We start from the raw sequence: 17,045 nt of genomic DNA, 5'->3' as shown, positions 1-17,045 counted from the left end.
GCTCTGTATTTAGGGGTAAAAGTGCACGTTTCTTAATTCGGAGGCTGCTGGGCATATTTTCAAACAATAAATATGCCAATGCTGTAGCACAGATGAGTATTTTCTGTGGAGAACAATGCAACTGATGCGGTATTCGGTGGACTTTCCCGTTTCTGAACTTCCTTCTGCTGGTTTACAATCAATTCCAGTTCGAGGGCATACATTTTCACACTGTGAGCTCATAAATGGAAGAAAGAGTGCGGTGCCAGAAACCAGTTCTAGATACTTCTGAAAGCAATGCACTTCTCGTCGGTGAAGTTGGTCAGTACGCTGCATGATACAAGCTATCCAGGGTCGAATCACATATGGTAACCACAAATGGTAATTACAAAAAAAAATCCAAACCTAACCGTCGCCAACTGGTGAGACATGAAATTGGCATTTAGCGCGAAAAAAATTTGAAACCGTTCAGAAAGATTGTATTTTACAAACAGCCGGGGCAGGGGATGAAAACACCACTGTACAGAACGCTACATCCACACTGCTCTAAATTCTATTCAAAACCGTCTCAAAGCTCATACCAAATGAGTGCTGTGTGCGCACATAATCCTGTCGATTTTTGCACCAAATACTCAACTCAATATATAGTCCCGTTGCAATTCTACGAAAGCTATTTATTTTGCAAAACTAAAACAAACAAGTCTATTTGTCTCAGCGACGTTGTCTTCAAAAATCACCTAGGTTCGGCAACTTCATGTGTGACCAAACCACTCCACCTTCTGTCCCGACACCCTTTGACTCCCGCAGAAGCTTCTATCAAGCCTCTTCGTTCTCCATATGGAATCAATCAGCAATCTAGCTCAATATTTCTACCATCCATATACAGGCCTTTGAACGTGGGGAGGTGGCAACCCCAAATCCTTACAATGCTGTGAATCAATGTGCTTTGTTTGGGGGTGAGCTCCCAAAAGATTCCGCATTGGATCAAAGCCAGTCATAAGATAGTGTGCGAAATAGAGACCCTTATCCACAATATCAGTAAGATCAGGTGATGATGTCGATAGCGTCATTGTCTTCTGGTCAATTTCCTCACCTGAAAAGCATAACCCAGAAAAGTATGCTATCACAAGAACGTTCCAACTAACATAATTTAGCTCCCCACATCAAGAAAATAAGCGAATTCATACAATCCTGATTTCAAAGCAACCAGCTATGGACCCGATATTAGCTGTGCCTACTCACCTAACAGTGCTGGTGTCTTTGATCTGGATTTCTTGGCGCCCTTGGGAGGTAGCATGTCAATACCAGCTGAGTCAATGAACCGGTCTGTGGCTGCTTCCCATGATAAGAGATGTTGTAGCTCAGGGGAAAGAGGCACCGGCTCCGAGGCCATTGCTTGCTGCACCTTCTCGACAAACTCTTCGGGTGTCCGATAAAAGTAGCAATTGGGGAAGGATCGGAAAAAGTCATTAGATGGGTGGTCTGCACACACCGCAATTTTGCCCATCGCTAGGGCCTCTGCGGTGGTGGTGCAAACCACATCACTCAAACTTGGATTAATGAAAACCTTGTATCTGCACAAGTCAAAGAAAATATAACGAATCAAGCTAAAAATCTAAAACGATTCAAACATATAAAAAAGTGAACACACCAAATAAAATTAAACATCGAGCACAAAAGGACAGTCAAACGGTAGCTGAAGTAAAGCTCGTACCCGTGTAAAGTATTATCGCCATGGTCTCGCCCCTGATAGAATCTCATACGGAGTCCATTCTGTTGAGCCTCGGCATGAACTTCATGAGAATCTTCACCACTTCCAAAAACGTCCAGCTCCACATTGGATAGCTGATCCTTGTTTTTCACAAAAAGATCAACAAGTTCCCTGTATCCCTTCCCCCATATCATTTTACCCAAATAGTAAGCACCCTTCGAAAATGTAGGATTCCCTTCTCCAGACTCGGCTGCCAGTCGCTTGCCTGTTTCCAAGAATATCGGGCCAACTCCGTGAACATTCACAACAGAAGACCTGGGGAAATCTTGAGTAGCTGCTGAGAGTCGCAACACCTGCCAAGTACAGGAATCATTTCACACATACCAGATGGGTTAATTAGAACATCCTACACATTAAATACACAGATTGTGCCTTCAGACAAATGATTAATACGATTGTGCAAATGAACGATCTTTGATAATAAAACCATACTCCAAATCTGGTTCCTCAAATTTCATAAGAATGAACGGAGAAGACAGAATATGGATTACCTTGTTGCAGTAGGCACGAGCCATCCAGTTGTTAATATGCTCCAGAGCAAAGGCTCGAGCTGCTCCGTTTTTCTCTCTTTTCACATACTCCAAGTAATTGGTGTGAACAATTCCTACAACATGTTGAAACTTATCCGTCCAGCGTTTTCCATGATAGAACCATGTTAGATGTTCAGGTTCCTCGAGCACAGCAACGTCAGCTTCCTCTTTTGGAATGAAATCAGAAATGTCGCCCGATGCTAAGATACTTCGTTTATCTGTTGAAAACTGTGAGCAACACCAACATGTGTAAAACATAAGGAAAGAAACATAAAGAGAAACATGTGAAGTAGATGCATCATACCATTAACCATTTGGCTACCTCCAAAGTAAGGCAAGTGAATTTGAGTAGAAGAATGCAATGACAAACCAGGCATTCCAATTGCTACGTACATTTACATGCCCACATCAAAGAAACTGTAGAACAGCACGCTAAATAATCCAAGAACTATATTCATTTCCACACTTACCTTCCCGGGATAAAATGCGATCTTGAAGTCAGACTTGAATCCAACACGGGCTTCCACCCAGTCACGCACATAACTCTCTTGATCTTCAGGAGAATCGAATGTCATACGGTTAGGATAAACCTGCTCTTGATCCTTCTTGCACAACCAAGGCACTAGAAGAGTAACATTCTGCTTCCCAGCTTTAGCAAGAAAAGCAGCCCGAAAGAGTGGATTCACGGCAGTCCCTGTCATCCATGGTAAGCTTGCTGTAGTGACAATTGCAATGTTACGACGGGCATCTTGTTGAAAAGATCCTCTCGTATTCTCGTAATCATTCCAAAGACCCCCTTTATATCTGTAGCCTGTACTTTGACAAACAGTAGCTATCCGTAGCTCCAGGTTGTCTTGACTTTTATTCAAGTCCTTCCCAGTCTTGGATGATTGATGAAAGAGCTGTTGATCTTCTCGCTTACAACTCCTTATAAGTTCACAAACTTTCTCTGAGACATCTGCGCCAACAGAAATTTCATACATCAACGAGGATAATCCGTGATCATGTGTGGATCACTCTCAGTTCACCGGCCTACTTCGTTACAGTTAGCCTGCTTCTCAACAGAAAACATAATCCAAAATGAAACAACTCAGCAGCACATACTTGGAATAGGTCCACGAATTAACTCAAGAACCTCACTACATGTTATCACATTCAGGAAGTACCCTCAGTGACATTCAATTCGTTAGCAGTCAACGGAAACGCACCTTTCCTCACACCAAGATGACCGAGAAGAGGCTCAGACTGCCTAACTAGATTCTCTAGCAACTCTGGTACATCCAAAGGGGCTACATTCGACATATACATCTCTTTGCTTCCGTCCGCGCCTGATGACAGCTTCTACAGTATATGAACAAATACAATCTTAGAATAACTAATATGAGTTATAAAAGGAAATAGCATAGGATAGCTTTGCTTGGTACGACCAGGTCCTAAGGTACAGGATTACAATGAAGATGGGGAGTAAAAAATCGCACCAAGTTCTTCTTAACATTCTCATAAAATTCCGTCTTCTTGACGTTCTCGAAAAACTCCGAAGGCGTCTTGCTTGTGGCAGCGGTGCTTTCAAGCTCTTGCAGACTCTCCTTTACACTTTCTTTCACGCGCCGCAAAGGTTCCCAGTCATCCACCCAATCATCCACAGACGCTGGCTTTGACCTCCTATTTAATTTCTTCCTCCTGGGTCCTTTCTGCCAATCTCTAACAATCATACTCCTATCACTCATCTTCCGAGAAGAAGACCACTCATTTCGAAGCCCGTCTCGTGCCTTCCGAGAGAACAAATCAAGCCCCGATTCCGCATCTTTGGAAAACGATGGCTTCCGAAGCCAGAGATTCATTCCCCTGGAGTCATCTCGGTGGCGGCTTTGAAAGTCAGGATCAGAGAAAGGACGTTGGAAATCAGTTAAGGTTGGCTTAAGGCTTTCAAGAAAACTAAAATCGGCGCCTGAGGATAATGAACTTCCTGGGGTTCGTTTGCTGGTGTCCGCCATCATCCTCAAGATCTTTCCAGAATTTTTCAGGTTGTCCACAGCAGGAATCTTCAAACTTTCCCATTCCTTGTCGAGAGCCTCCGACAGATTCTGGAATGATTTTACACGGGATCTGATGAGTTCGATATCGGACTCGGCAGATTTCTGCACTTCCGATATACTCTTGGACAAGAACGAGAAAGCTTTCTCGGTTCCTACGCTGGTCCTGGCGTCCGCGGCAGCATCCCAGGGAGCCATGGCGATTGGTAAGCGGCGAAAAAAAAACCTACACCTGAAAGAAGTAAACCCCCGGTTACACAATGCATTCCGAGTTTAACCAACTTACAAATGCTGTCGTTAATACCAAAACTAGTGTAGACCTGCGAAACAGGAACGGGGAGCTGTTCTTTTGATTCGTAAGAAACAGAGCTTATTACAATTAAGTACATCCAAAATACAAAGATTCTCGATTCTGAATATCTTAGCAACCTCTACGTCCCTCGTCATGAAGGGAAAGAATAAGAAGAAAAAAAGAAGAAGAGGGGCATCGCTGCCAGTTAGTTGAGGATCTGAGACGATAAATACTCCACAATGCCGAAGAACGAGACACTAGAAAGGGATAATTCTCCGTGTGCGACCTAACTATGCAGCCATACACATCCCATCTTCCACACGGACACTCCGGTAGTGCGACTATCTACATAGACTTTCACAAGCAGTGACTAAAATATAGGCATTAGTATAACCGACTGGCCTAAAGTAGAATCTGCGAACAATTTCCCACATTTCTAGAGCACAATGTAGTTCTAAATGGAGTAATTTAAGAGCATGCTGTACCGAGGGGATGAGAGGAAACGTTAACACGAAATAAACAAAATCTCTCAGCAACTTCGACGTCATCTCTGACTGCAATTACAAAAAAAAAAAAAAAAAAAAAAAAAAAAACGAATTCAATCGAGCGCAGCAGGGAATTCCCATAAATACGACGAAACCCTCGAACGTTTAGTACACGATGATCACTATCGAATAGACCGTATCACCGATACCAGTTTATTGTAAGTCAAAAAACATGAATCATCCGAGATACTCTCAACCTCTACCCTCTACAATCCTCACACACTGATGCACGGCGTACAAATGCTGAAATCCGAGAGTTTACCAGGATTTTTCAATGTAGGCCAGAATGAAGGGGACCAAACCAACCATCCCCACCAATGGGAAAAAAAAAAAAAAAAAAAAAAAAAAAAAAAACTCCAGTCACAATTCTCACCTCTTAAAATCCCCACAAATGAAAAATTGCCGCAGACCTAGAACCGCATCAACTCCCGAGAGACGAAACGGCGATAGAAACCAAAGCACAAGCTACTCCAACTCTTTCAAACGAATTAAGCCTCCGCCCGACATGTCCACCTCCGTAACTGACCAGAAAATGGCCAGAAAAGGGCCAAATCCATTCGAAAAATCCCTAACTGAGTCACAGATACACACTCAGTGACAGTGTCACTCGATAAAATGCACCGTGTATGATAAATCGATTGAAGATGGAGGAGATTGACGTGAGAACTGAAACCTACAGTTGTAACATAATCAAGAGTGGCAGAGCAACCTCGGCGTGATTGAAGACGGCGGCATGGGACGGTTCGGCCCGAAGCTGGGCTTGAGTCGGTCTGCTCTCCGAACCGACCAAGGTGCCACATGGGACGCACCTGATTGCCTTTTACTTTTTCGCCATTTATAAACGCTCCATTTGTCCATTTGTGAATGAACGTTTACCGGATTTTCTCACCTGAGTCGAAATTACCAGTAAAATAGACCAATATGATCCCAGGACAGTAATGACCCCAACTATTTTACCGACAATACAATGTTTTTTAGAAAGAAAGTCAGTTTGGTCTACCCTAATTCCACAAAATTTCTCATTTCATCTCTTAAGATTTATGAGATGAAATGAATGGAAAAATAGAAAAAACAAGAGCACCTGCTATTGACTTGAAAGACTCCAGAATCATTTTAAATTACTTATGAAAAGTTAAAGTCTTTTATTTTATTTTATTTTGACATTCAGGGGGAAAACTATTGCAATGGTTGAAATCTGAGAATAGACAACCCATGTAATACTTTTGTGGAACTAAGGAGAAAATAGAAATGTAAAATTTGACATATTATCATAGGCATCTCAGAGATCCCTACCAGGAATATGCATAATTTGACCACCACCACCACAAAGGGATTCATTCCAAGATTTTAAAGACAAACAAAACAGACCCCACCCACCCCGTGGCTCCTGAGGCCACCATAGTGTGGTTGTTGTAAGCCAAGCATGGGCACAGTGACCCCACCTGTAAAGCCCACACTAAATCCTTCCCATTGTTTACATTGGGTGAGCTACAATACCCCCCCCCCCCCTCATACACAGAGCTCTAGCCATGGCAGCTTTCGTCAGCACATTGGCTTCTTCCAGTTAGATCATTTTCCACTGATGAGAACCCATGGGTGAAAGTGGGCAGTCTCACTTTATTCATGCAAACTACACCTGTAGCAAATCCAAGTTGAGAACTGTGCTGCAGCTGACTTGTGGCTTACACAGAGAGCATCACTGGAGGTCACCCACAGCCGAACCTGGCCTGCAGGCTCGGATCCAAGCCTGAAGACGTGTTAGTGGCCCAGGTTCGAGATGTAAACTTGGCGTTCACTGATTTGCTGGGGAAATCACTTCAAATTCCTCTGGATGAGTAAGCATGGGATTTTATTTCATAAGTGGATGAATGAAGAAGGTCCTTTAAGGTTCTGTTCATCCACAACATTCTTAGATTCCTTTTAGGATGCTCCAATTAATGTTCACTTTTTGTGTGTCACAGCAATGGAATTGTCCTTGAAAATAATTGGATTTTATTATTTTGAAATTGATAAACTATTAAGACACAATGTGATCTCTTATATATATATATATAAAAAAAAAAAAAAACACATATATATAAACACAGTGATGCTCCTACAAACCATACTTGTTTTTTTTTTTTTTTTTTTTTTCCTGTTATATGTTTTCATTGAATTATTTAATTTTTATAAAACATGTCTATAAATATAAATATTATGATGTTATTTTTTATTTGAATTAGGAATTAGATTGAAGGGAAGATAAAACCTACAAAAAAATTAAGACAAGCAGGTTGGAAACAAAATAATAAATAAACAAATTGAATTGAACTAAATTTTAATGAGAGGAAATTTAATGAAGAGAGAAAGAAAAGAAGTTGATGGGGTATTGGAGGTGGTAAATTGCAATGATCCTTGAACTCCTTTGTCTTCTAATAGCTCCAATTCCACTTCAACTTTAAACCAAATTGGGAATTATTTGTGCTCAAACTCATTGATTTTGTACCATTTGCTCAATGACCATCTCAAAACAATAACATTCCTTCTTTAACTATGGGGACTGCCAAGGCCAGCAAGCACCAAACAACCCACAATTACAACTTTTAAAATAAATAAGATAAGAGTTAAGGAGGTAGTAAAACAATTTAGTGCAAATGTTGCTTATTTGGAAGAAGAGCTTTACTTATTTTGAATGACTATGAAGAAGACAAAACAAAGTTGGTCATCAAGAAAAATATTACCAGCATTTTCAGGTGAAAGTAAAGAGTATCTTTCAACAAAAACTACCTAAATTAGTCTTACATTGATACCCAAAGACAATTGGTTGTAAACAAAGATCCAAATCAGACCTTGAAGCACAAAAGTGCCCACCTATGGTAAAACATAGATTCTTTTGTAAATCAAAGAGCAAGATTGGAGAACAAACTTAATAATGTTTCTTAGAGCATTGGTTTTGTGAGAGCTTTGCAGAATTAATAACTCTCCAATTGTAGCATTTACTTGCTCACATAACTTGTGTAAATGTTAGAAACTAAGTCAATTGTTGGCACACAGAAAAATTCATTTCAATCCAATTGACATATGGCACAAAATCATAGAGACCATCACTAACCTCTAAGATCCTATTACACTTAAATTTTAGTAACCTTTAATTTAATCATCCAATTATACTTAATTTTATAAAACCTATTTAGCATGACTATGCTCAAAAACTTATATTTTTTTACTTAAACTCACAAAATTTATCAAAATATAACCTATTTTTTATTCTTCAAAAAACTAAGTCATCCAAAACAAACCTAACTTTGTAAAGCTTTCACAAAGTCAATATAAACTCAAATCTCTTAAATTTGAATTTTTTTAGTATTTTTTGAATTTGCAACAATTTAATCTACAACATTTGATTCTTAAATATGATTTTAGAAACACTCTAAGAATATTTCTTTAGAATGTAACTTTATCTTATTATTGCCAATGATATGTACAAATTTCATACTACTTTCAATTCTTACACTTTGTTTTAAAATTCCTATAATTATCAAGAATTATTATTAGTCAAATCTTTGAAGAATACATATTTTATAGATGCCTATATCACTTCAATATATAGATATATGTAAAAAGTAAGTAGAAACATAAAGACAATTTCTTAATGATGACTTAAATCTTGAAATTTTTTTACATGTTCTAATTTGCTATTACTTTCAAAAAGTTGATTTATAAGCAATCTAGAATTTAATTACTAGCTCTAGAAGTCTTTACATTGTTCATAAAATGTTTTTTAGTAGTAACTATATATAAAGATAATACTAGGGCCATTTTTAGTCTTTTTTTTAGAAAAGCCTCGTGCGACAAATCACAACAATGAATTACCAGTGTTTCAAATATGTGACCAATGCATGGGTTGGCCTTGCACTCCAGAAGCTTTGTTTTGGCACAACCCACAGAATCTCCATCACCTATGAGTGGATTGCTGCCTGTGCACAGGTGCGTGCATCATGTGTTGTCACACGGGTCCCCGAGGCGAAAGTGTGCGACCAGCCTCGTAGTGTATCAATAGTATTGATGTATGCCAGATACCAAAGGAGAAGGCAAAGAGTACCAAAACCAAGATTTGTTTGACTCATCCAAAACTTGGTGGTACTTCCCAATGTCTTCATGCAGCGGAAGCCTTGGATGGAAGCCCCTCAATCCCAACTCCTCACTGACTCCAAACAATAACCAGCCATGGCTGCCATGACCAATGATAATGGAGTCTCACACGGTGGTTGTGAAAGTGCAGCACGCCCAAATGCAGGAGGGTAGTGTGGAGATCCACCTCGTGCTGAACAGCGTCCAACTCCATATCAAGCATCAACAGCATCAGCGGAAAGTGCTCACATATTTTTCCTATTTTGCTCTTTGCATTTGCATTGTTGGAGGGTCTTCTCCGAGGGACGGAGGAGGATGGGCTGTGTAGGCCGAGGAGGCAGTGCAATACCAAGGCGACGCGCGCTATCCCGAGCAGCAAGCTGCCAGTGGGCCCGCACCCGAGAGAAATTAGATTAATATCACTTTTGTGATAATTTAAATCTATCCTTAAGATTGTCTGATAAGTTATCAAAAGTGCTCCTTTTTTAGGTTCAAATGTGCCCTTTATGCACTTTTAGCCGCGGTCCTCGCTGCCACCACCACCATGCTCGCACCCTTGCGCCTCCCCGCGAGCCTCTACGCAATTCTTAAAAATAATTTCGTCGCACTGATATCTAAATTGCATGTTAATGGCTTCTTGCAACCAAAGCACCCACTGGTGTAATTTGGAGTACTGTTCGCAAGCTTCATTAGATTACTATCATGAGATTGGAGGAGCATGGCAGCATATTCATACGGGAGTGCGCTGGATCGTGGCTGGATGTCTTGTCTGATTGCAATCTTTCTTGACTGCAGAGATTTGTTGAATCTCTTTATGGGAAACCCCTCAGAATGGAATGATCTCATTGTCAAGCTGAATGTTAGATTTCGTGCAAAGCTGCTACGTGTGAGAAGGTCCTTGAAAGTGTTTGCACTTGATCTATTATTTGTGATTTTAGAGTCTTTCACAAGGGAAACTATATGATTTTTTTATCATCATAACTCATGAATATAAGCGTGTTGGGTGTGTGTAAAGATGACCGCTTGGTGCAATTGTATTGACTTCCTTTTAGCAGGGCTTTGATGGAATGCATGCAGATCTGGAGATGAGGGGTAGGTTGGCCCCTATAGCAACACGCAGCTAAGAGAACCCAAGAAAGCCTGAAGGTTCCTCCAAAAGGAAGGAATCCTTGGATTTCACTCTTTTGTGGGTGATGAAAAGTAGTGAGTACGTTGACTCCAAAAGGGGAGTTGTCACTGATCTGAGCCTTCGAACAAAGTCTCATGCCAGTGATAGGGCTGAAAGTTTGATTACTGCATTGCAAAGGCATAACTGTGAAGGGGAAGAATGTATCGACAGTCAGCTACTTGCGGACCTACAGGATGCTATGACCATGGAGAGACGCATACACTTGATTAATAAGTATAGAAAAAGCTTTGAAATGAAACTAGCAGCTACTGTGCGGAAGGGTGAGCTTGAAGAAGGACAACTCTAAACTGCTCTCTTAAGGAAAGAAGTAGCAGAAAAAAGCCTTCAATTAGCATTAAAAACTCGGCAACATGCTGAAGGAAAGCTTGCAGCTTCTCTCAAGGGACGAATGGATCTTGAAGAGAGAAGTGCCGCTGCTAAAAGAGCACAAGAAGACTCGAATAATCTGCGCAATGTGATTCATTTAGAGAATCTGAGGTTGGAGCATGATCTTGCTTTCTTCAAGGCTGTCCTTGAGGACACCCAAAAGGTATGAGCACAAAGTCCGCTACGTCTAACTTGTGAAAAAATCTCTAGAAGAGAATCACGGTGATCTTCTTAAGTTCAAAGTGTCAAATCTCTTCACATGCTTTGAGTAGTCTATATCCCAACATGAACATAGGATCTGTAGACCTGGCAAGTCATTTGGACTTGAACAAACATCTGTGACTTCAAAAACATCCCCCTATTCGGGTCCAGCGTCTTCACGCTTCATAGACTACAGCGATCTTCTACATTTTTAGATTTACAAGTACCTAGTCGTGTGTTACAGTCCGTGACTCATTCGATTTGGACCATCATCTGCCTGGTTTGCAGGACTTACAATCAAACAGGGAGTTGATTGCCACTAAACGGACGAGGTCCTTCAATCTGCAGCTAACCGTCGATCATTTACCATTTCTTTTGCCCGCACTACTCTAAGAAAGTTCAGTGTCTTTGGTTTTCTACTATGACGAGCAGTGATAGCATCCCTGAGTATTATGCAGCTCAGGATTGGCAAACATTGAAAAGATACAGTAACTTAGGTAGGAATCTAAACCCAAAATTAACCTTCTTACCTTTGATCCTCCATGGTTGTGGATAGAAACAGAAATCCCCGCAAATGGGAAATGAGCCTCTCTGTTCCAAGGGGGTCGAGATCAGTGCGACAAAATTATTTTTAAGAAATGCGCAAAGGCTTGCAGTAAGGCGCAGAGGCTCGTTGTGAGGCAAGCATGGTGGTGGTGGCAGCGAGGACCGCAGCCGTAAAGTGCAGAAAGGGCCCATTTGAACCTAAAAATGGAGCATCAGATTCAAGGTCAGATTCAAGGGTAGATTTGATATTATCACAAAAGTGTCAGATATGTTTGCTATTATCAAGAATATAGGAGTACTCTTGATATTTCAGCAGATTTCAAAGGTACTTGTGATATTTTCCCCCAAAAATACATTAATAACAACATCAACAGTGATTTTTTAAAAATAAAATCCAGTTTTTATACACAAGAAATGAAAACTACAATACTGAAATATTAAATATAATAAATAACCAAACAAACATGACTTACAAAGCACAAAATAAACTCAACCAATACTCAAGAACACAGTTTTTCAGAAAAATATATAATAAAAATCCAACAAAAAGCAAAAGAACAACAAGACAAAACAAACACAAAGTAAAACACAAATAAAAAGGAAAAGAAAATAATAGTAATCATAATAATCATAATAATAATTCAAACAAAAACAGAAACAAAATGCAACCAAGTTTTTTTAGATTCATTCATCTTGACATTCTGTGTTTATTATTCATTTCTTTATTTGTCTCATCTTCTTTTTTATGGAATTTGTTTGTTTGTTTGTTTTTGCATGCGTGCTTACTTGTTTACACTACCAATCCCCACAGATGGTAGTGTAATTGGGACAAGTTGTATGAGCTGGTAATAACAATCATAAGACCCATGTGCCAAAATGCTGTGTTGATTTAAACTCAGTGGATGGATGCTAAATAGAAGTAAGTGCAAGTGATTAATCCTATTAATGGAAAGAAGTAGTTTATACTGATTGATCACAACTTACTTATTAGATGCGGTTTTTTCTTGGACACAAACCACAGGATTGAGTGTCCATTACTGAAACAATTCAAGTAAAATCAGTTAACAATTTAATTGTTTTGGTGCAATTTGATTGGAAGTAGAGGTAACCTTTTTGTAGCACTCATTCCAGCTGAATATGCCCTGTTAGATCATTGCCTAGTTGGCTCAAAGGAACTGGAAGGGGGCTAGCCTCCCAGAAAACAAACAATATTAACGTACTTGCTGAGAGATTCAATTTCACTTCCGATTCAAAACCAAATTTATCTTTCATATTCATGTGAATTATTGTTTACCAGTTATTAGTTTTTTGCACAATTGTTAATCATGAAGTTTTTCCCTGGGTTTCACTACCTGATACTCGGCGTGTTGCGAGTTTACAATTTCACACTATTGTACTGAAGGTTTAGATCCTTGCACTTTCACTGTGGATCTGTTCTCTTATTTCTTCATAGTGTATGTTTGCAGGGTTGCTACTTCGACCCAATGTGATCATTTTGCTTTGGTTTCTGTACAAGTAATGATATGGGGGCATTTCGCGATCCTCCGTGTAACTATATACAGGATGATAGTTTACATTTCTACACTGCTTTTAATCTAGTGATGAAGTGGCAAGGGTTGCAAGGAGGCCATGTGTTTAATTAGATCCACCACCCTGTGACTGCGCACAATAAGGATTCGCGTTAGATTTCCTCACTACGAAACGCTTGAAGACAGTCATATTTTTGGATATTAAGCTCATAGACAACATAGTGTCAGTGGAATTTTGTAAGCATACCTGTAACCCCACTCGTTATCAAACCAAGCCACCAGCTTCAAGAAGCCATTTCCAAACTCAAATCCAGATTTCGCGTCAAATATGCTCGATCTGAATGCAAAAAACAAAATTAAGTCAAATTATAAATCGCGAATCAGCTTTGTTAGTGTAACTTAAAGAATTATTCGAAGTTTGATTTTGCGAGAAAGGAACGGTGAAGTCCACAGCCAGTAGGTGATGTCGATAACTCGAGATTTTTTTAAATACCTGCTGTCACCGAGGAAGTCGTGTGAGACAGCATCCTCCTCCGTGTAACCTAATACATCCTTCAAATTGCCTGCGGCTTCTTCTCTGTAATTCCAAGGATCAACTTCTGGGTAAGAGTCTTTGGGTTGGTATACATCTTCAAACGACAGTACTCCTGACAAAACCAATTACCATAACGAGAGGATGGGTACGACTTACTTGATCACTTCACAGACTTTTTCATAAGAGACTTGTTTGTCGAGTTTGACCACCAAATCTACAAGCGATGCATCTGCAGTTGGAACTCTTAAAGCCATGGCTCGAATTCTTCCGCTCATACGAGGAACCAATCGACCAATTGCCTTTGCGGCGCTTGTGGAGCTTGCTAGGATGTTTGCACGTCCACCTCTCCAGTCTGTCAGCGACGGACCATCGAGCAGCTTTTGCGTTGCAGTTAGGGAGTGCACAGTTGTCAATACACCCTCTACCACTCCGTACCTATCGTTGAGAAGCTTGAGGAGTGGCATCAAGCAGTTGGTGGTGCAACTGGCCATGGCCACAACATTGTATTCAGGTCGATATTCCCACTCGTTCACGCCCATTACGAACATAGGCGCATCCTTGCTGAATTCTGTTATGATCACCTTCTTCGCACCACCCTTCAGATGCTCCGCTGCTCTCTCTTTCGTGGTATAATTCCCAGTACATTCCACAACATAATCGACACCGAGCTCACTCCAGGGAATCTCATGAAGCTCCCTGCAAATTTCCACAACATTGTCAACGTTAAATGGCTCGCCTTTACCCCGAATTGCATGATCATAAGATTGGAACGCACCAAATGCGAAACACAATTCAAGGAACTCACTTATAACTCAAGACTGTCACTTTCTTGCCATCGAACGACAGCGTTTGCTCATCTTCGGCGTATATGTCAATGTCCATCATTCGCCCATGCACTGTGTCAAACTTGAACATGTATGCCTGCAATTTCATGAGTTGCTGAATTATCTCAAACAGTTGCTCTAATTATAAGTGATTTCAGACCGTCATCGATAAGCGTGAAATCACATATTCATAGAAAGGCAACGTACCATGTAGTCTGTGCTGATAAAAGGATCATTGACAGCGATCAGGTCGATATCGTCTCTCTCGAGAATGACTCGCGCTACGAGACGTCCAAACCTACCGAATCCATTAACTCCAATCCTAATTTTATCAGGTGCCATCCTCGCAGCAGCCCCTGCACGAAACACAAGATTAGAACTGTAAGAGCTTTAACTGCTCCATCATCTTTGTAAGTTAAATTTCTGAGACAGTTGTATTACAGAAGAATCTGGAATGCTGACCTCTTCCCATGAGTACGTCGACACCCACTTCGGAATGCCTAAGTTTTTGAGCTCAAGTGAGTTAATCCTCGCTACCACTCCAGAGCAAATCGGCTTCCTTGTCAGCCCAGGGGTCAATGTAGCACGTCAGAGTATCTAAGCCAGCTCCATTACCAAAGAAAAAAAAATGTCGCAGACATGCTACAAACTCATATTTGATTCATTCACGAGGTCGCCTTCGCGAGGGAATTGTAGGCTTATCGACCTCTTGATGAGATATGGTTCAAATTTCAACCTGGAGCAGGTAGGTCCATCCCTTCGCTACATCTTAAAACTAATCAAATTCTAATCGGCCCGGCAAGAGTACCAACTTGCAACCAACTGCTAAACTCTTCACAAGCTACCCAAAGACATATTTCACGAACACGAAAATCTCTCTCGTGGCTAGCTGCAAACTTGTTCCACTACCTACCTTCAAACTACAATCCCTCCACCTTCATCGATTTCGGAGCAATCACTGGGTTAGAGCTTCAACAGCTTCACTTCCCGAAACTGCAGTCGGAGTCCAATCCTCCAACTCTTTTCAAGCTACCAGTCCACCCTCATCATCATCCCCAACGTCCTCACCGTTTACCCCGAAACAGTCCACGACAACCACCAGCCACCCGCAATTCGTGCAAGCATAGACCCATTGCTTGCACGAATTCGGTTAGAGCTAGAATCCCGAGGCAGACCTTATGCTGCGCTCGAAAGAAGATCAGAAGCTGGGATGGAAGCCGTCATTCAACGCCCTGGGATGCAGTGCTGTACTGTTCGTTAGCGGCGAAAGTGAAGTGGGTGTCTGCCGCACAGTCAGCGGTGGAACGGGACATCGCAGATGTGTCAAAACTCCACCTGAGCTCCGGTGATGAATTTGCAACCGAACTTTCGCCAGTCGAGCTGCGAAATGACACTAAGGTTCATGGGAGAGGCGATGGCAGGGCCTTCAATCGGGGTCACACTTGTAAGGTCCGATGGAGGCGGAGTTCGAGCGGCGACACTTGGCAGCTGCTTTTGAACAGACACAGATCGTGTGAAGATTTGTGGAGAAGAGTTTATGGCCACACGTCATACAACTTGTTTGGTTGGTTTCTCATATGTGATGTGTAAGAGATAACGGTTGATGCAGTACTATTGCGCTCAAGCCTGTAACTGTGAGGGTTGAAAAACTACCCTCACCTTGCTAAAGGCAGCGGAAGCAAGCAATGTGAGCAAGGGCCGCCCCCAAGCTCATAGGGCGAGTGCGAGCGAGGGGCCGATGGAGTGAACGTAGCCATTCTAGGGTTTCCGCCTCCTTGGTATTGTGCTTAGTGATGGAAAGAAAACTAACACCTTGTGTGGGTGTTTTCAGGTGAGGCTTGAATGAAGAACACAAGAGACATTGTAAGTATTATTAGAGCTTCCATCTTAGGAAAGTGTGAGCTACCCTCTAATAACAAACTACAAACTTGTTGAAAGGGAGAATAAGAAATATAGTTAGGAAAATTGCAAGGACAAAGTTGAGCTAACACAATGAAGAGATTCTTGAAGAAAGTTTTGGACTATAAGTGCAAATTAATCAAGGAGTTTCTACGTACTTGAAATCCAAAAGAAACGTCCTTAAGAGTTCTTCTCTTGGACGTACTTGAAATCCAAAAGAAAAAATCAAGTTCACATAGGTCCAAGACAAATCAACCTCAAAAAAGTAAAGAAATGGATTACAAGAGAATCACAAAGAGGTTCTTAAAAGAAGTAAAGCATTGTCATTTAACTAATGACATTAAAAGTGATGTAGACAAGATAAGAATCTTCTTAGCTTTACTTGAAAGAAGTAATTTGAATTGATTCAACAGTGAATTGAAGTCTAATGCTAACTATACCAAGGAAACTTCTTAGAATGAAGTATGTAAAGATTTCATAAGTTGTTTTGAAAGTAAGGGGTAAAACCTCATTGAATAATTGCACTTGCTTAAATTAAAATAAGGAAGAAAAACCTCCCTCTCAACATATGTGTGAGATTTTTAAAATAAACTTGTATAAACTCAACTAAACTATGAAAAATTCTTGCTTTTATTCTTCTACAACGGACTTAATGAAGATATAAGAGGGAAATATTTGAAAAAGATTTTTTTTTTT

The 17,045-nt window shown here is 40.7% G+C and overlaps 2 protein-coding genes across 2 annotated transcripts; both read right to left on the bottom strand.

Moving 5' to 3' along the window:
- Positions 1-420: 420 nt before the first annotated feature.
- Positions 421-5,832, bottom strand: LOC112276128 (digalactosyldiacylglycerol synthase 2, chloroplastic). The gene is made up of 8 exons (XM_024507174.3): positions 5,524-5,832; positions 3,759-4,545; positions 3,489-3,621; positions 2,751-3,238; positions 2,242-2,508; positions 1,694-2,043; positions 1,222-1,553; positions 421-1,072 (listed from the first exon to the last, which is right to left on the bottom strand). Exons 2-8 carry the CDS (start codon positions 4,509-4,511, stop codon positions 849-851), a joined length of 2,547 nt encoding a protein of 848 aa, XP_024362942.1. The 5' UTR covers positions 4,512-4,545; positions 5,524-5,832; the 3' UTR covers positions 421-848.
- A 6,978-nt stretch (positions 5,833-12,810) lies between these two features.
- On the bottom strand, positions 12,811-15,834 carry LOC112275597 (glyceraldehyde-3-phosphate dehydrogenase, cytosolic). Its single transcript, XM_024506089.3, has 7 exons — positions 14,913-15,834; positions 14,658-14,806; positions 14,432-14,547; positions 13,783-14,322; positions 13,585-13,668; positions 13,339-13,428; positions 12,811-13,221 (listed from the first exon to the last, which is right to left on the bottom strand). The coding sequence occupies exons 1-7, from the start codon at positions 14,920-14,922 to the stop codon at positions 13,158-13,160; spliced, it is 1,053 nt and encodes a 350-aa protein (XP_024361857.1). The 5' UTR covers positions 14,923-15,834; the 3' UTR covers positions 12,811-13,157.
- Positions 15,835-17,045: the final 1,211 nt, after the last annotated feature.

This window comes from Physcomitrium patens, chromosome 23 (assembly GCF_059467195.1).
Source record: "Physcomitrium patens ecotype Gransden chromosome 23, ASM5946719v1, whole genome shotgun sequence".
Taxonomy (NCBI): domain Eukaryota; kingdom Viridiplantae; phylum Streptophyta; class Bryopsida; order Funariales; family Funariaceae; genus Physcomitrium; species Physcomitrium patens.
The sequence above is the reverse complement of the archived record's forward strand: the minus strand, read 5'-3'. Positions and strand labels throughout refer to the sequence as shown.

What these genes read in the sequence shown, in the direction of transcription:
- LOC112276128 (XM_024507174.3), bottom strand. Translation starts at nt 4,511, where the DNA reads ATGGCTCCCTGGGATGCTGCCGCGGACGCCAGGACCAGCGTAGGAACC. An exon ending in TCGCATTTTATCCCGGGAAG is followed by an intron (nt 2,509 to 2,750) that starts GTAAGTGTGGAA and finishes TGTTGCTCACAG; the next exon opens with TTTTCAACAGATAAACGAAG. An exon ending in GGCGATAATACTTTACACGG is followed by an intron (nt 1,554 to 1,693) that starts GTACGAGCTTTA and finishes TGACTTGTGCAG; the next exon opens with ATACAAGGTTTTCATTAATC.
- LOC112275597 (XM_024506089.3), bottom strand. An exon ending in TTATCAGCACAGACTACATG is followed by an intron (nt 14,548 to 14,657) that starts GTACGTTGCCTT and finishes ATGAAATTGCAG; the next exon opens with GCATACATGTTCAAGTTTGA. An exon ending in GATAACGAGTGGGGTTACAG is followed by an intron (nt 13,222 to 13,338) that starts GTATGCTTACAA and finishes TATTGTGCGCAG; the next exon opens with TCACAGGGTGGTGGATCTAA.